General features: G+C 41.8%; 1 protein-coding gene across 1 annotated transcript in view; it reads right to left on the minus strand.

The window, feature by feature from the left end:
* Window positions 1–387: 387 nt before the first annotated feature.
* The window catches only part of HTRA3 (HtrA serine peptidase 3), a 33,856-nt gene continuing 13,865 nt past the window's right edge, over window positions 388–20,378 (minus strand). The window contains exons 2-9 of the mRNA XM_069977366.1: window positions 18,380–18,479; window positions 11,133–11,355; window positions 10,464–10,658; window positions 9,774–9,806; window positions 8,355–8,469; window positions 6,702–6,750; window positions 4,478–4,573; window positions 388–2,648 (exon numbers count right to left, since the gene is read on the minus strand). Coding sequence (XP_069833467.1) covers window positions 2,483–2,648; window positions 4,478–4,573; window positions 6,702–6,750; window positions 8,355–8,469; window positions 9,774–9,806; window positions 10,464–10,658; window positions 11,133–11,355; window positions 18,380–18,479 — 977 coding nt within the window. The 3' untranslated portion in view covers window positions 388–2,482. The remainder of the gene's footprint in view (window positions 2,649–4,477; window positions 4,574–6,701; window positions 6,751–8,354; window positions 8,470–9,773; window positions 9,807–10,463; window positions 10,659–11,132; window positions 11,356–18,379; window positions 18,480–20,378) is intronic.

Consider the following 20,378-nt stretch of genomic DNA (forward strand, 5'->3'; position numbering starts at 1 on the left):
TGCACTGAAGGTTATCAAAAAGCTCCCAGTGCACCGTTTTCCCAGTCCGCAGATGGCGCCTTTTATGATAATTAAGTGGTGACATCGCTCCTAGCCTGAATCACCATGAATATTAATGGAGCAGCATCATTGGCAGGCTGAAAAAGTGGTACACTTGGGGCACTGTAGACGCCTCGAGTGTACCGAAAAAAGCTCATTTCCATAAAACATTTTAGGGCGATCTCTCCGGAACCAGACCACCTACGGAGCATAGCATTATTTTCATATTAACAGGTTAGTATGGATGAGGTTTCTGTTAGATTCCCTTTAAATAGGTTTCCAGAACTTTATTTTTCTGCTCCCCCGACTACCCCTTTAAGGATAACCACCACCCCCTCCCCTCACCCCCCCAAAAAATTAAATAATGGAAAACCCATTGAAAGGCAAATTAACATAACTGGAAAATCCAAAAGTCTCCAGATGTGGTACAGCTGGTTACATCTATGGATGAGATACATTTCACTAGAGATAATCTCACAATGTCCCTACTGGCCTTATATACAGTTCAGAGGTTAAACAACTGCTACTATATAATCTCTTATACTGTAGGCTCGCCTCTAAACATCATTATATAGTTAACATATAGAATATAAAATAAGAATGTAAACATATTGTAAAGTTTATTTTGTACTAATCCTGAGTTTGCAGCCTTTATTATACTTCAAAGCTGTATTCACAAATCTACAGGCTTCAGAGCTGAACTCTCCTTGCATACCCTACTGCCATTATAGCTACAAAAAAAAAAAAAAATATATATATATATATATATATTTTCTAGGAGCACGGCTAAACTCTTAAAGGTGTGTCTGACAACAAGCTGTTTCTAATAACAACCAGCAGAATAGTGAGTGCAGCTCTGGAGTATAATACAGGGCATAAATCAAGATCAGGACTGGATATGTAATGTAATGTATGTTCACAGTGACTTGATTATCAGAATAGTAAATACTGTTCTGGAATATAGTACAGGATCGAAATCATGAAAAGTAATATAATCTATATGCCCAGTGACTCTACTAGCAGAATAGTGAGTACAGCTTTGTTTAACTCAGGATCAGGTTAAGTATTCTTTGTACACTATGATTCCACCAGCAGAATTGTGGGTTCAGCTCTGGAGTATAACACAGACTGTAACTCAGGATCCGTAATGTATGTACACAGTTACCCTACCAAGAGAATAGTGAGTGCAGCTCTGGAGTATAATACAGACTATAACTCAGGATAAGTAATGTTATGTATGTACACAGTGACCTCACCAGCAGAATAGTGAGTGCAGCTCTGGAGTATAATGCAGCATGTAACTCAGGATTGGTACAGGATAAGTAATGTAATGTATGTACACAGTGACTCCACCAGCAGAATAGTAAGTGCAGCACTGGGGTATAATAAAGATGTAACTCAGGATCAGTACAGGATAAGTAATGCGATGTATGTACACATTGACCCTTCCAGCAGAACAGTGAGTGCAGCTCTAGAGCATAATACAGGATGTTACTCAGGATCAGTACAGGATAAGTAATGCAATGTATGTACACATTGACCCTACCAGCTGAACAGTGAGTGCAGCTCTGGAGCATAATACAGGATGTAAATCAGGACCAGTACAGGATAAGCAATGAATGTAAACAGTTACTCTATCAGCAGAATTGTGAGTGCAGCTCTGGAGCAAACTACAGGATGTAACAGGATCAGCACAGGATAAGTAATGTATGTACACAGTGACCCCACCAGCAGAATAGTGAGTGCAGCTCTGGAGTATCTGTGACTGAAGATCAGTACAGGATAATCAATGTAATATATTTACAAACTTATACATAGATGACACCTACATGTAAACTCTACAATGGTCTTCATACATGGATATACTCTCTACTAACACACATTGTGCGGTGAAGCCAATTTATTTTACTGTGTTGGCAATTTATTTAGTATTATGGCATTTATATTACATGACAATATGTTCTACTTTATTTGCCTAAGGAAAGTCACATGCAGTAGACAATTGTGTGACGCTCCTTAGTTGTCTCGGTACCTCATATAGTAACAAATGCTCAGCATTTTGGGGGTCATTTAGTATAGTACAGACATGGCTCATGTAAGCATTGTAGTCCACCAGAATGCAAGTGCTCTTATTCTCCTCCGCTTTGAGACAACCACCCAGTAATTGTATTGAAAAGAGTCTTCTAGGGGGTGGGCTTCTCCAAGATGGCCGAACCAAATGGTCACATGAAATATGATCTGGATAAAGCGTTCTTCTTAAACAGCTTTCACTGTATATGTTTCACCTTTGTGCGACATACCATGGAGAGCAGGAATCCGGTGGCTTCTTTTATTGGATCTTTTTGAAGATTTCATTCTGTGGACCATGACTTTGTAGAGCTTCATGTCCTTTATTGTACCTTGCAATGAAGATGAGTTTTATTGGGTTTTATCTTTCTCCACATCACATTGAGACTTCTGGTTCTATATTAAATAGAAGATCATCGTTCCCTCTTCGAACTTCAAGTAGTAAGGGCGATTCTTTCATTACGGCCTCATGCAAGTCACCAGATGTCAACAGTGGTCGTCCATTGACCTTCACAATAATGTCGCCATCTTTGATTCCACCTCTGTAGATGGAGAATGATATAATTTATAGTATCTGTAGTAAATACAATGCCTCTTAACTTAAATAATATATGCTCAACCTATGTTTATTTACTTCAGAGCCCGACAACCCTGGTGGCGAAAAAACCCACAATAAACAGCTCCTGCTAATGGCAAGATACAGACCCAATACAGATATGAAAATCACTAAAAGCAGCCCCTAAAAAAATCTCCATAAAAATAAGGCTCTTGGTATACCATTTGCAAATAGTGTGTGCCAACCCACAGGAAGGTGGCCTCATGTCCGGGACGGACCCTACACTATACTTTAGCCTCTCTATGGCATATAATAAGCCTATGCTCTGGGCATACAGGATCCAACTAATACTGGCAAAATAATACCCAAGGTGGGATAGGTGGAGTGCACGACCATATGGAGACAGCTACTTCCCCATTTGGAACACAGACAAAAAAAGCTAATTTGGTTAGCTACAACACCATTCACACTAGGGCACGTTGCTATGGTTGAAATTGCAAACACACAAAAAGTGAGCTGTTGCATTTTTTGTGTTTTTGTGTGCATGCCTAAAGCATAGGCTTATATGCCATGAAGAGGCTAAAGTACAGTACGGGGTCCATCCCAGCATGAGGGCCATCCCAGCATGAGGCCACCTTACCGTGGTGGGATGGTACACACTATTTGAGAATGGTAACCAAGAGCCTCATTATTTTTATGGAGATTTTTTTGGCAGTTAGGGGGGCTGCTTTTAGCGATTTTCATGTCTGTATTGGGTCTGTATCTTGCCGTTGCAGTGAGCTGTTGCATTTTTTGTGTTTTTGTGTGTTTGAACTTTCAGCCATAGCTTGGAGAAGGCAGCTGTGTAGGGTAGTAGTAGTAATAGTACAGTATGGAACATGATGGAGAAGGCAGGAGCTGTGTAGGGCCTGTAGTAGTAGTTGTAGTATTAGTATTAGTAGTAGTATCGGTAGTAGTAGTAGTAATAGTACAGTATGGAACATGATGGAGAAGGCAGGAGATGTGCGGCTGTGTAGGGCCTGTGGTAGTAGTAGTAGTAGTAGTAGTAATAGTACAATATGGAACATGATGGAGAAGGCAGCTGTGTAGGGTAGTAGTAATAATAGTACAGTATGGAACATGATGGAGAAGGCAGGAGATGTGCGGCTGTGTCGGGTAGTAGTGCTACAGTATGGAACATGATGGAGAAGGCAGGAGATGTGTGGCTGTGTAGGGCCTGTAGTAGTAGTAGTAGTATTAGTATCAGCAGTAGTAGTAGTAGTAGTAGTAATAGTACAATATGGAACATGATGGAGAAGGCAGCTGTGTAGGGTAGTAGTAGTAATAGTACAGTATGGAACATGATGGAGAAGGCAGGAGATGTGTGGCTGTGTAGGGCCTGTAGTAGTAGTAGTAGTAGTATTAGTATCAGCAGTAGTAGTAGTAGTAGTAATAGTACAATATGGAACATGATGGAGAAGGCAGAAGTGTAGGGTAGTAGTGGTAATAATACAGTATGGAACATGATGGAGAAGGCAAGAGATGTGTGGAGCTGTGTAGGGATAGTAGTAGAAGCTGCTATTATGAGAGACTTGTCCAAAAGAATCACAAAAGATTTAAATTTTCCAAATTAACACATTTTGGGGGAAATTTGGAACAAATTTGTGTTAAATCAGTCTGGCCATCTGTTTACTAGACTTGTCCCTTGTATTTGTTATTGTATCAATATCAAATTGCAATAGCATTTTAAATGTAAAAAAAATCCGTTGTAGACTAAGCAGAGCTAAAAGTGATGGATCATATGGGTTGATGTGGATGAGTTTATTTAGTTCTTACCTTTGAGATGGGGAGTTGGCCATAACCTCATGAACATATATCCCGCTGGTAACATCTGGGAAATCTGGATTGTTCAACTTCAGCTCCTCAACAAGTCTACAACCAAATGACATGATGTCTTGTTACCAGTCTTCTAGGACACTGGTCATGTAAGATGGTTTTGTTTTCTATAAAGCCCAGTATATTATGAAAAGTATTCTGAATAACCACTTGATTTTTTTTAAAATTACTACTTCCTTTTGAGGCTTGTTTGTCAATCATGTAATAGAAGGGCCGGAGTCCACTAGAACAGGAGCTGAGTGTACAGACTGGATCTCAGTTTTGCCTCATAGAGCGGGTCCCAACTCATATACTCTCATAGGGCATATGAACAGAGACTACCTTCTTGATACAACCTATTTAACCCTTTCATGACCTGCCGTCATTGATGCCTCAATGCCCAGGTCGTTTTAAGATATCAGCTTATGGGATCATAATGATCCAATAAGCTTATGTCCCTGTGTCTGCCCCCTCTCCTCTGTCCCCTGCCGCTGTTACAATCTTGTGACAGCGGCAGGGGAGAGAGGGGAGGGGGCAGAGCTCACGGGTGTGCGCCCTGCCTTCCCTCCCTCCCTGCCTCCCGCCGCCATCCTCCGTAGCCAGGGAACCTGAAGCCTGAGGCTTCTGATTTTCATGGCTACCATCGGGGCTCTGCGATCCCTTCGCAGAGCCCTGATGGACACCGTCAGAGTATTCTCCCTCTATAGAGGGAGAATTTTCTGTCAGGAGCCCTATAGATGCTGCGGTCGTGCTGACTGCAGCATCTATACGGTTAACTCTTAGCATCGGAGTGGAACTCCGGTGCTGAGAGTTGCGGCGGGTCCTAGCTGTGACCCGCGGCGGATAAGACAGACGCAGCTCCTGCAGCGTAAATCAACGTCGCTGCAGCATCAGGCATAGGCTGCAGCGACGTTAATTTACTGTGGAGCGGCGGGAGGAGGTTAAGGAACAAAGTTAACTAAAGGCCATAGTAAATACCACCTTAAATTTAGTAATCTATTTTTGTGGAGCTGGTCCAATAAGACTATGCTTTGATACAGCCAGGATTTTACACATTTTAACCACCCAACAATAATTCACTCCCTTTCCCTATTTTGAAAACTAGAAAAAAACCACAAGGAAAAAAACTCTTGAAATATAATGTTATTTATCCCACATGGTGAATGCCTTAAAGGGGTACTCTGATGAAATATTTCAGAATATTACACAGATTTGTAAATGACTTCTATTTAAAAATCTCAAGTCTTCAGTACCTCTCAGCTGCTGTATATCCTGCAGGAAATGTTGTATTCTTTCCAGTCGGACATAGTGCTGCCACCTCTGTCCATGTCAGGAACTGTCTAGAGCAGGAGAGGTTTCCTATGGGGATTTGCTACTTCTCTGGACAGTTCCTAACATGGACAGATGGGGCAGCAGAGAGACTGGAAAGAATACAACACTTCCTGCAGGACATACAGCAGCTGGAAGACTTGAGGTTTTAAAAAAGAAAAATTTACAAATTTACACCTGTTGATCTGATAGATTTTTTTTTCTTCAGAGTACCCCTTTAAGACATTCACTATGTGGGATAAATAACATTATATTTTAAGAGTTTTTGTGATTTAAATATACTGTACTTGTTTTCAAAATAAAAAGGGGTAAACTATTATAGAAGTAATTTACAAATCTGTATAACTTTCTGACACCAGTTCATTCGGAAAAAAAAAAATTTCTATAGTACCCCTTTAAATAAAAAAAAAGGCTAGAATTGTGTTTGGTTAAAGTTTAATCTACACCACAACGCTACCAGAACACAACACTAAAAACGTGGAGCCCTCACAGCTCCATCGATATAAATTTAAAGTTAAACTTTATATAAAATATATAAAGTTATCAGGGCCAGATTATGATTATACTAAACACTGGGGGGGGGGGGGGATTGGGGAATATATGCGAAAAAATATAAAACCTTGTGGCAGGAAGGGTTAACTGAATTTGAAAATAGAGGAAATATAAATATTTATTAAAAAAAAAAAACTCAAAAACTACAAGTCAAACTCAGTCCATGTTGGATGCCAAAGCTTTTAGCCCCAGGAGTTTACACACCGGCTCTGGTCCTGTAATAACTTCTGGCTCCGCAGCTACAACTTTTCCATAGCAGATAATAAAAAGTTTTTTGGCCGGCGCGCAGTTCTGTGTTACTTACGCAGGGGTTATAGTAAGCATCTTTATCCCGATGAAACGCTTCTTCCCATCTGAAGAAACAAACAATGGCAAGATATTTATTTTAGTTTAGCTTCCATAAGAGCGTACTAAAAAAAAAAAAAAAGTGAAAATTTTTGTCCGCTTTTGGTAAAGGTCAGACTGCTCGCCTCCAGCTAAGATTATATGGAGATCAGGGGTCAGGAAGGATTTACTATGGAAATGTTTGACTTGTACTGTGTTGTGTCTGTGTTATGTAAACTACGTATGTTTGGGCGTTAATCCTTATTTATTCTATAGAATTCATTGTGTTTTATTTATAGAATAAAACTTTATTTATGCAGTCTATAAACTACAGAGGTTTGCAGGCTATGTTTACCATAAACTTAATAGAGTAATGTTTGCACTTGAGGTCATTTTTTTTTTTTAGCTATATGGCATAGGTTGAGGTTCATAGGACCTGATGCAAATTTTTAGGTGTCTAATATAAGGATTCTTGTAAATCTGTGAGAGGGAAGGGGTTAGTCGCAACCGTGACCGCTGTGACCCCTATACCTAGGCCACTGTATATAGGTCCAAATTTGTATGCAAATCAATGTATTAATGTGTTTACAAAGTGGTATAAATACTATGCAGTGAGCTCCTACACTCTCTCTAGTGGTGGCTGCCAGCAGACAGAATTTTAAAACTTAAAAAAACTGTTAAAAGTTTTCACCAATCGGATCTGATTGTTCAGACTCCAATCAATCATAAAAAATGTCGAAGTGAAGTGTGCAGCTATGCGCTTCGCTCCTCAGCTTACTATGATCACCATCCATTTGCACTGGATGCGCTTCATAGACTTAGGGCCCCGTTCACACAGAGCAAAAGCGCCGGAATTCCGCTTGCATCAGTGTCCCACAGTGTCTCTATGGGAGGGCTTGCGCGTCTAAGCTTCCGTCGCTCTCTGCTCAAAGAATTGACATGTCAGTTCTTTGAGGGATACTGTGGGACACTGACGCAGGCGGGATCTCTCCGCCACGGAATTCTGCCCCTTTTGCTCCGTCTGAACTGGCCCTTATAATGGAACATTGGAGCGAGTCAGTGAGTAAAGCACACAACCGCACATTTATCCAAGCCCACTCTTATGATCGGACTGCAGTCTGTCATCAGAACTACTACAAAAGTCGACAGACTTATTTTATTAGGAAATGCAGAGAATTTGGAGCTTGGCAACTGAAAAGAAGAGCAATGACATTTTAAAACTACTAAAAAAAATTATTGTCGCAGAGGGTTGGCCCTAAAAACATGATAAGAAACTTGGAGATTAACTTAAAGGGAACCTGTCGCCATGAACATACTGTCTAACTGATAAGCATCATGTTACAGAGCCAAAATAGCTGAGCAGATTGATATATACTCTCGTTGAAAAATATTCATTGTAACTTGTCATTTATTGATAGAAATTGCTAATCTTTCCATGCCAAGGAGTCCAGTGGGCGGCCCCTTCAATCAATGAATTATAAGTTATACTGAGTCTTTTTTTTACAAACATATATATATATCAATCTGCTCAGTTCTTCCTGCTCTATAACATGATGCTGATAGATTAGTTAGCATTTTTATGGTGATAGGTTCCCTTGAAATCCAGGATTTGCATCTCTTTCTTTCTTCTCACCTTTAAGCTTTTTGTCCTGTGACTCAGTCATGAACTTGGTGATGCGATCGGACGGAATAGCAAAGGAAATCCCAGCTGCCACTTTCAGAGTATTGATGCCAATGACTTCTCCATCCTTGATAAGGTAATACCATAGAAGATATTGTTAGATTTACAAAAAAGGACCAAGTATGTTGAAATTCAAGATGTCTGATCCTTCTTTACCTGACATCTGCCACTGTGTGTAGACATGGTTATACAAAGTAGGCCATTCCTACTGAAATCTGCAGGCTCACACCACATTTATTTACTTTGTGTTGGCATATTGATATTCTAGCTGTTATGGGGTCCCTTGACTCTAGTGTAATACCCAGGCACAAATGCAAAGGAGCCAGAAGTGTTATCATAGGGACTCCAATCCTTTTCTTACTGGAGGCCACAAACCTAAAGTGGTTACCCAGTGCTACAAAAGCATGGCCACTTTCTTCCAGAGACAGCACCACTCTTGTTTCCAGCTCAGGTGTGGTTTGCAATTAAAGGGGTAGTGCACAAAAAAAAATTCTTTCAAATCAACTTCTGCCATGAAGTGCCAGAGATTTGTAATTTACTTCTATTAAAAAATCTCAAGCCTTCCAGTACTTATCAGCTGCTGTGTGTCCAGCAGGAAGTGGTGTTTTCTTTCCTGTCTGACACAGTGCTCTCTGATGCCTCCTCTGTCCATGTCAGGAACTGTCCAGAGAAGGTGCAAATCCCCATAGAAAACCTCTCCTGCTCTCCAGACTGGAAATAATACCACTTCCTGCTGGGCATACAGCAGCTGATAAGTACTGGAAGGCTTGAGATTTTTTAATAGAAGTAAATTACAAATCTCTGGCACTTCATGGCAGCAGTTGATTTGAAAGAAAAAAAATTGGGGTGCACTACCCCTTTAAGCTCCAGTCACTTCAATGGAACTAAGTGGCAAAACCTGCACCCAAACTGGAGACAAAAGTGGTGCTGTCTCTGGAAGAAAGTGGCCATGTTTTTTGTAGTGCTGGATAATCCCTTTAAAAATTCTGATCCTGAGGATTCAGTATCTCTCTTATAATGGTTAAAAAACTTTATAACTAAGACTCATTGTAATTGTTATCTTAACAATACGTAGTACAAGGCAAAGGAATACTAAAAATGTTCTACGTTTGCTCCATAGCAGCATCACCATAGGAGATACACCAGTTTGTAGCTGCCTGAAAGCCTGCGGGGTCAGAAAGACCCCTCTGTTGCACATAGGGTAGATGGGGAACCCTAGTGCTGATTTACTATCAAGCTCACTTCTGCTTGGAAAGCGCTTACCCAATTTTACTATTGATTATTAGGAAGCCGGATATTTACAGCAAGGGTATAAACCAGGTCTAGTTCAATTCTCTTATTTAGGATTATTATAATCATATTACTACTTACCAAGTTTACCAGAGGACCCCCAGAGTTTCCATACTAAAAAAAAAAAAATGAAAAATTTTAGTTCTGTCCCCGTACAGATAAACCACTGTATAAAGCTCATAAAAGTTTATGTGAATTTATTAATGTTTACAAAAGTGGTTGAGACAGCAATGGACACAAGAGAAGAAGAAGGATAGAAGGCCCTACATATCATGCCTTTCTTGAACATATCATGAAATCATAATTTAGTGGGGAAATGAGGGCAGGGAACCTAGCTAGTCCTGAGAAGCATTGATTGTCTCTGTATCTCATAGGTTCTAATGAAGAGTGACTTCCCAAGCAAGGCCACTTCTCCAAGAATGGGAATTGGGTACTCCTGTCCTTCCTAGTGATGTAGCTACAGGGGCTATAGAGGTAGTTGCACCTGGACTCTGGTGTCTGAAGAAGCCCCAACGCCTCTAGGACATATAAGAAGGCACTAGCATTATAACTATTGGTAGGTGGGGGTCTAATATAGGGCTTGCATAGGGGTCCACCTCTGGTTGTAAGAAACAATGGTGGTCCATAACATATGCAGTATATGAAACACAAGGATATTCACTAAGCATTATACTGACCCATATGTGGGACTTCTGCATAAAAAGACACAAGAAGCAGAAACTACAAGGGAACAAATCCCAAAAAGGTTTATAAGTCTGGAGATAAACTCACGTTAATGATGGCGTCTGTCTGCACATAATCCATATCTGAGTCCCGCAGGCCCAGTTCTTTCCCGTCTCTCTGGGCGGTGCTGACGATTCCCGTTGTTACCGTGTTCTGTAAAGCAAACGGACTTCCGATTGCCACCACAAATTCTCCAGGTCTAAGATCTGCCGAATGTCCCAACACCAGGACTGGTAACTTTTTCTAAAGCAAAAACATTGTTGTATGGAAAATAGAATTAGAATACATCTCTGCTGTAGTGTACATAGTTATTTAATGGTATCCCGGATAATCTTTTGACGTAGCCAAGGTGATCTCCTATCTTGGCTCTTGGCCAATGCAGAAAGTATTGATTCGGGCCCCTAGTCCAGAGCTCAAACCACTATAGCTATGACTTATTTCTGGCAGCCAAAGAGAACCCCACCCCACCCCCACCCTAGACCAATAAACAGGTGCCCTAAGTTATTCAGAATTCTTCAAGTCTCACAGTTCCGGCCATATTTATAGCTCACAGACAATTTGGCACACACACCGAGCTGAAGAATTCTGCTATACACTTTCTTCGTGAGCAAAACTCATGGGAATAAACATCATGATAATTCCAGATACTGCAGCCTGGATACGGCCCTGGCCTAATGTTACCACTATACATGACTTTCTATGTTCACGTATACTTACTTTTGAGTAAATTTTGATTGTTGCAATATCTGACTTTTTATCTATATCTTTGATAGTTGCCTCATAGGTGTCACCATTATGTAGTTGTACTTTTAGGTGCTGCCTTCCGGAGACGGTATTACTGCTTGTTACTACATGAGCGTTGGTCACGATTAATCCCAAGTCAGAGATGATGAATCCCGATCCACTGGACAAAGGGATGTTACGGCCAAATAGTGGGTGTCTGTGAAAACATAGGAAAATGGGTTCATTTGGAATGTATCCTGTACATTGTGTTTGCACTTTCCACATTGTTGGTTCTGTCAGGGGTTATATCATAGACATATAAAAAATGTCTGCATTTTGAAGCCTATATACCGTTTTTTTCTCAGCTTATGGTGGGTTTTAAAATCTATCACTATCGGCCACACAAACAATATTTTTTTTATTTGTGTGGTCACACAAACAATAATGGAATGGCCACACAAACAATACAGTGATCATTTGTGCAATCGCTCGTAACTTGTAAGGGCACTGCAAACAAGTGCAGATTTTGCGGATTGGCGCTCTTTTGTGGCCCTGATGGAAGAAGATTGCATGGTGTAAAATGGACTTTTACTAAACTCTGATACACTGTGCATTGTATACATTTAATTCAATAACAAAAAAAATAAGCAGTGAGCTCAAAACTTTTTTTTTTACACCCCTCCGACACCATACTCACCTCCCCTGATTCCCCCACTAATGTTGTCCAGTCTCTACTGCTTCCTCTTCTTCCTTGTTCCTGTGATGTTTGGGCTAAAATGCCCACTTAGCATCATAGAAAGCAGAGAGATTAGGACAGCAGTTTGGCTGGACAACTTCTGTAAACCGGTGGTGGGGAATCAGGGGAGGTGAGTATGCTATGTTTTTTTTTTATTTTAGTGCATTGATAGATATACAGCATAAAAAAATTGTGTCTGTAAAACTCTGTTAACTTTTATGTCTGTGGATCTGAAACTCAGTATTAGACAAACAAAACACTACTATAAAGATTTTTTTTTTAAAAGAAATTATTAAGCACTGCATTAAAAAACTAATAAGAAAGTCAAGGGTGGTGTTTGTATACTTTACAGTATTTCATACTATATTGTATTGACATAGCCTGAAGAATACAGAACCCTAATTCCAGCAGGTTAGGGGCTGTGGAGGAGATGACAGATATCTGGAATCCTCTTAAATCTAAGAATACTATCCGGATGCTGGAAAATGTGCAGGATATAATATGGCTGATTTACAAGTTGTTGGTCTGCAGTGGAGCTTGAACCATCTCTTGTGGCCTGTACTTGCAACAGACTTGACTTCAAGATTTGTGGAATATGGAAAAAATGTGAAGAATTTTAGAGCTCATGGCTAAGGAATAATATCCTTTTTGGAACATCCATATGTGTCAGGGAATTGGAGATGTCATGTATAACAGTAGGATGTATTGAATAATAAAATAATACTGTCCAGTAATTTTTTTTATGGAATCGTGTTAAATGAATTACTATAATAATAATAATAATTATTATTATTATTATTATTATTATTATTATTATTATTATTATTATTATTATTATTATGGAAATAAATAAGTAGGGAGGTCACTGCCCCAAATACAATTTCACACTCATCTCTTGCTGCTATTATGAGTCTCTTAATCTGGTTGCAAATAGGGTACAGGCACCTTTGTTACCATATAGGCCTATCCTCACTAATAAAATTGTATGACTGAACTGGTCACTGCCCCTCACAACATCAACATACTCTTCTCCTGCTGCGATCACTACTCCTATTATCTATTAGTGTGGTCTGTATTTATCTATCTTATAGCACATTCCCTGTCCCATCTAGGCTTGTCGTCCCTAACATTATGATCATGAATGGTCACTATCTCTCTCCAGATCAACACACTAACTACCACTGCTGTAGACACACATAATCTACCAATGCAGTCAATAGCCATAAACTTTATGTCACTGTCTCTTTCCAACCCAGTCCTATCTCCTAACATAATAGGCATGCCTGCCCTCTCCTGCATCTGCCATTATTCCCGTAATCTATCAGTGTGGTCTATATTTGACCATCCTATAACAGTGCCCCAGTGGACAGGTCACTGGATCCAACAAGATCAACCTCCTCATCTTGTGCTGATGTCATCATTCTTATCATCTATCAGAATGGTCGCTATTATAATACCTTTAACACCATGCTTGTCCCATACAGTTTATACTCAGAATTACATGAGTGGACAGGTCACTTCTTTCCACAAAATCAACACACTTTTCTTCTGCTACTTTTATCAACTGATTAAATAGACTCATTGATTAAATATGATTTATCAGGGTGGTGTCTATTTCATGACACTGTCTCTGCCAAATACTGAATATGTGGCACAATGACAGCAGCAGAAGAATACTGTGTTGCTCTTTTGGGAGGCAGTGACCTTACATATTGACATAGGTGCACAGGTCACTGTCTCCTAAATAGCTTGGTCCTCATTTCTTTCGCTCTGGTATTGAGTCATTTCAGGACAGATGATTTCTAGGCTCAGACTATGAATGATGGAGCGGCACAAACTATATGGCAAGCACTTAAGAGTTTTTATAGCAGCGAGGAGCCTTCATTTACTTTGGCACAGTCACTTTCCCCAGTGTACAAATTACTTGTTGCATTTTTTTGACTTTACTCTATACTCAACACCAAGTGCAAGGAGCAATTTGTGTGATTTAGAGAGAAGCCGTCCTGCATGTGGTGGCGGCTTTAATGCCAGATAATCATTTTATTTCACCACTGTGGTGTAGACATGAGATGGTCCTGCCAAGCAGCAAAGTAATCTCCTCTAAACTGTTTAGGTGTTCCAATAAGACGCTATGTAAGGCTAGCCACTAGCAATGGTGCCATGCTTCCAGCCGTGAGATACAATATTGCCTGTTGGTAACCATTGCCCGACCACACGGGTGAAATATCATAAGATCTAAGGTCACAAGTGTCACGCCAATGCAAAATCTATGACTGTCCCTTCGACTACAATCTGCCATTTATTACACTGCTGTTTTCTTATGTGGCCCACACATGTACCAGGATCTGGGTGAGACTGATACCTCTGTACCCACTATAGTTGTCCCCTGAAATGACTGTCCAGCAGAAAAAAGTCCCGAGCCCTTGAGGGAAAAATAAGTTAATAATCTATGCAATAACAAAGTATATACACTAATATACTAATACAGTTTTGCTGGTGAGGGGTGTAAGGTCATAGACAAGGAATAGAGGTCCCCATACACCATATACTTTTGTTTGCTAGACCAAAGTTGTATGAGCTCTCCTGAACAACAAAATCAATTGCCTGGCCCCTTTGTTCATGGAGAGATAAGCCACAGCGAGCGCTCTCTCACTGCGACTTACCCCTCTCCATAGAGAATACAAGAGCGCTCAGCTTCGCCAAGAACAAAATTCGTGCAAAGGATGCCTTTCATCGACCCAAAAAGTACTTCCAACTCCAAAAATTAAAGTGGCACTCCAGTGAAAAAAATATTTATTTGAAATCAACTACTTCTATTTAAAAATCTCAAGTCTTCCAGTACTTATCAGCTGCTGTATGTCATGCAGTCTATTTTTTTCCAGTCTGACACAGTGCTCTCTGCTGCCACCTCTGTCCTTTTTAGGAACTGTTCAGAGTAGGAGAGGTTTTTTGGGGGGATTTGCTACTAGTCTGGACAGTTCCTGACATGGACAGAGGTGGCAGAAAAGCGCACTGTGTCAGATTGGAAAGAATACACCACTTCCTGCAGGCCATACAGCAGCTGATACGTACTGAAAGACTTGATGTTTTTTAATAAAAGTAACTTACAAATCTGTATAACTTTCAGATATGAGTTGATTTAAAAAAAAATTCTGAAATACTAAATATGGACTAATTGCTGCTCTTGCCTCTAAATACAGCACCCTATATCTATAAACACACAGACTGCAATATATAGATGTAGGAAGGGTGCATAAATAAATATAAATTTTATATATATATATATATATATATATATATATACACACATTACTGTATATAAAAGGAGCAGCTCACATACAGTACCTATAGAAACAGTACAAATATATAGATTGGTGCCCTCCACCTGTTTATTACATCCACCAATGTACCGCAAGACAGATATTACCAATAACACCAGCATATAGGAAGAGAAAATATTATGACCATACATATTACCGCCATACTGTTACTGTCCAAATCCTGTATACTGAGACCAATATTGCCAATAATACGAGTATACAAGGGGCAAATATTACCGCCACACCACAACCACCACCATATTATTACTGACCAAATCCAGTATATTAAGACCAATAAAACACAGTACCAGATAACAAGTAACAAATATTACCACCACATACTGTCTAACACCGCCACTTACCGACTAACAGCGCCACTTACCGACTAACACCGCCACTTACCGACTAATACCAGCACATACTGACTAACACCACCGCTGCTACTGAATAAGATCCACTGTACACAGATTACTATCACCTCATACAGTCATATAGAGGTGGACGCAGCGCCACAATACCATATAAATGACATAGCAGTTATATCAGATGACTCACAGGGGGCGTCTTCTCAGAGTTCTTCCCTTTTCATTTTCTTCTTCTCCATCTGTCCTGGGCCATTATGAGAACTTCTCCGAGCCACGAATCCACAGAATCTGCCAGACAGACATATTAGGCTCCTCACGCTGGCACCATCCTCATCTCTACAAACTGCACATCTGTATTGGCCCCTTTACACCCTCATTTAGTGGGTAGCCCTGACACTATGTTACCCCCTTATAGTATATATAGATGGCCCCCACTGCATGTTGCCCCCCGCCTTATAGATGGCCCCCTCTCTCCCCCACCCCTTAACGATGGCCCCCTCTTCTCCCCCCTTATAGATGACCCCCTCTCCACTTATAGATGACCCCCTCTCTCCCCCCCATTATAGATGCCCCCCTCCATTATAGATGCCCCCCCTTATAGATGCCCCCTCCCTTTATAGATGGCCCCCACTCCCCCCTCCCCTTATAGATGCCCCCCTCTCCCCTCCATTATAGATGCCCCCTCTCTCCCCCCTTGAAGATGGCACCCTCTTCTCCCCCCTTATAGATGCCCCCCTCTCCCCCCATTATAGATGACCCCCTGTCCCCCCCCTTATAGATGGCCCTCCTCATTATAGATGGCCCCCTCTTCTCCCCCCCTTACAGATGCCCCCTCTCCCCCCCTTATAGATGCCCCCTCCCTCCATTATAGATGCCCCCCTCTCCTCCCCCCTTATAGACGCCCCCCTCATTATAGATGGCCCCCCTCTTCTTCCCCCCTTATAGATGCCCCCCTCATTATACATGGCCCCCTCTTCTCCCCCCATTATAGATGGCCCCCTTTTCTACCCCCCTTATAGATGCCCCCCTCATTATAGATGCCCCCCTCTTCTCCCCCCCTTATAGATGCCCCCCTCATTATAGATGGCCCCCTTTTCTACCCCCCTTATAGATGCCCCCCTCATTATAGATGCCCCCCTCTTCTCCCCCCCTTATAGATGCCCCCTCATTATAGATGGCCCCCTCTCCTCCCCCCCTTATAGATGCCCCCCTCATTATAGATGGCCCCCTTTTCTCCCTCCCCTTATATATGCCCCCCTCATTATAGATGGCCCCCTTTTCTCCCCCCCCTTATAGATGCCCCCCTATGCTAAGCAAAATTAAAAAAAAACAAACAAACACATAAACTCACCTAACAACTCGCTCCCCCGGCGATCCTCTTCTTCTTCAGTCTCGTCCGGACCCCCGGCTGATGCGCCGCTGCCGGGGGTATCCCGTCCTATCCCTGGCAGCGCCGCTCATCAGTGAACTCCCTGTACGCCGGGGCTGGGACTTACGGCACAGAAAGCGTCTCTGACGTACACTTCCTGTGCCGGAAATCAGGGACCCAGGCAGCACAAGGAGCTCACTGATGAGCGGTGCTGCCAGGGACAGGACGGGACACCCCCAGCAGCGGCGCATCAGCAGGGGGCCCGGACGAGACTGCTCTTGTGACCGCAAGCAAAACAATGCTTGCGGTCACAAGAGTAATTTAAGGGGGTGCAGTGGCAAGGGGGGGCCCTCGCGGCCCCCCCCCTTGTAGCGGGCCGGGTCGCAGCGGCGATCGCTGCGACCCTGGTAGCTATGCCACTGCAGCTAACTCTTATTACTTATAGGGGTAAAATAATTTTAATAAGTATCAAATTGTGAGAGGTGCCCATGTTATAAATGAAATTGCAACTTGCACAGCAACGGGCGCTGTTAAACAGCTGTCCGCCGGGCTGCACTCAGCCTGTTCCTGCAGCCGATACCTCTGTATCGGCTGCATGAACGTTCTTTTTTACAATTGATTTTCGGGCACCGTTGGGTGTGCCCACAAATCAATTAGCCATTCACTTCAATGCAATGTACGGCCGCCCCTGCACATTGCATTGTGTGAACAGCTGATGAAATAATTGACAGGCACATTATTCTAACGCCCATTCTAAAGAACGGGTGTTAGACTAATGATGCGTGAACACATTGGGCAGCATAGCATTGACTTCAATGCAATGCGGCCCCTGCAGTAAAGAATGAACGCTGAGGCCATTGCAATCAGCGTCCGCTCTTTACTAAAAAGGATGTGTGAACCTAGCCTTTACGTGTACCTGTCTTTTAAAAAAAAAACAAAAAAAACTTTTGACATATCAGACCTGTACGGATTGCGAGAACTAGTTAGGAGAGGACTGCAGCAGCGCAGTACACTCTTGCTCTTTTTGAAAAAAGAGACGGGCTCATAATGTAAGTCTATGGAGCCTGATGCTTTCTTTCTTACACAGGCATGCTGTAGTGCGGTCCACTCCCCGCTTGTTCTCCCAATCGGTACAGGTCTAAACACTCAAACCCGGACAAAACGTTTGGCATGTCTCTATATAACTTGTCAAAAGTTTTTCAAAAGGACAGTGACACTTTAAAGGAAGTTAGAAACTATGGCAGAAGAAACTTTCCATACTGGCAATCCATGGCCCATGCCCCAATTCCCCATCCGTTTGCCACTAACAGTTCAGCTCTCCAGAAGGGAGTCCACCACCCAGTAGAAAAGAAGTATAGACCAATCACATTTGAGCTCAATCTTTCCATGGACCTCATAATGGCTGCATGGTCTGGCATTATGGCATGTTCAGCAGAAAAGGAAGACATTACCTGACAAACAGCTCAATGTGCACCACTGCCGGAGCAATCTTTTCCACCACATCAGCAATGAAGTTAAATTTGTACCTCGGGCTGTTGGGATGTTGGTGACCTATACTGGCAGAAAAAATTGGGTATGTTAGTAAGAACATTCCTCGGTGAAGTCTCCTACACGCAGACAGGATTATGTTAATTACAGTCCTTCCATTTACAACTTCTGGATGAGACGTCTTCTAAACCCCATACACAGTCATAACCTTGGCTGACCCCATTTTTGAAAAGTGCAAAGAGCAGGCAAAGCAAACATCCCTGGGAGATCTATAAACGGAGATCACAGGCGTTATCTGTTCCACCGGTGACATGTTTATGTTATGCATTTTGATGACACTGGACCCAGTAACTACACAGGGGGGGTTCACACAGATCTCAATGTGTTCCACCTTGTGGTATTTACTTAATTCCAGGCTTGAGATACTTTTCCCCTGTCTCGACTAGCTGCGGTGTGGTATGTTTACTTGCGGACGACCACATAAAAGGGTCCACTTGAAGACGTTTGGCATTTGTGTAACAAGCTTCTCAAATGTGTAGAGCGGGCAGGTTTCATGTGGTCCAAAACCACAGACATCATCCCAACATGGAAACTTTACAGACAATACAAGACTTTAAATATTTACTCTGAAAGGAGCGCAGAGTGTACATCAAAAAGTTACTAAAATATTCATAAATATACGTACGGTGCTATCTAGAAGCTCAAGAGCCTAATAGAGAGGACGATAATGAAGCTACAGGAGCGGACCCACTGTGGTAATGCACTGGGGGTATATTGGGTCCATTAAAGTGCAGTGAAGAAGGAGACGTTTCTCTAAAAAGCTTGAACCTAAATCTTAGAATAGAGTCTGGTTATTGGAGCTGGGTAAGAATGGCTACTTTCACTCCGTCCACTCTGCTTATAGGATGAGCAAATTCGGCTCTGTTTTCAGGTACTCATAAGGGGCACTGCATGTGTATTCTTACAGGCTATGCCCCATAGAGTGTATTATTGCTAACAGTATAAGGCCGGGTTCACACACAGTATGACACTGGCTGTTTTGTGAAACAGCCTTGTCACAGACAGTCAGTGTCAGTGAAGTTCATTCCAAGCGGTACTGAAGTATCAGCCGGATTAACTTAATTTCTTTTTAATTGGGATGCGGGTGCATTCGGGTGCGCCTGCTTTCCAATTAATCATAGCAGACAATGTAGAGTACGGCCGGAGCTGCACTTTACATTGTCTGCGTTGTAGTGTTATGTGGGTGCTATTCAATGAATTGCTTGGAATCCCGGCCGGAGTGTATATTGTGTGTATACACTGCGGCCAGGATTCCATATTAATTAATGTATTCGGCCAATTCATTAAATAACGGCCGTGGTTGCAAAACTGCAACAACAGCCATTGTTTAATGATTTTTCATCTTGTTTCATCGTGTTTTATCTTGTGTGGATAATAGCTGTGGTTATTAGTGATAATTTCTTTACGAGCCAACCATCTTTCCCCAGAATTGGCAATTCATTGCCCCCAAGTTGTCACAATGTGTATGTTGTTTGCAATGATGACTGTGAAATATGTCATCAGCTTTAGGCATAAGGGGAGCTATTAAAGGGGTTATCCAGTGCTGCAAAAACATGGCCACTTTCTTCCAGAGACAGCACCACTCTTGTCTCCAGCTTGGGAGGGTTTTGCAGCTCAGTTCCATTGAAGTGAATGGAGCTTAATTGCAAACCGCACCTGAACTGGAGAGAAGAGTCGTGTTGTCTCTGAAAGAAAGTGGCCATGTTTTTGTAGCACTGGAGAACCCCTTTAAAGAAAGTTTTTCTTATAGCCCTAAAGTGTGAGTAAACCTCACTGACATTCTGAATCCTTCTTATGGATTCTGGATTTTTGATATTTAATTGAATGTTTTTACAGAAGAACCCAGAACCCTTTTCAATAATAGGGAGTTCTGCTATAAAAGTTTCTGCTTATAAGAAAGAT

This window comes from Dendropsophus ebraccatus, chromosome 7 (genome assembly GCF_027789765.1).
Source record: "Dendropsophus ebraccatus isolate aDenEbr1 chromosome 7, aDenEbr1.pat, whole genome shotgun sequence".
NCBI lineage: Eukaryota > Metazoa > Chordata > Amphibia > Anura > Hylidae > Dendropsophus > Dendropsophus ebraccatus.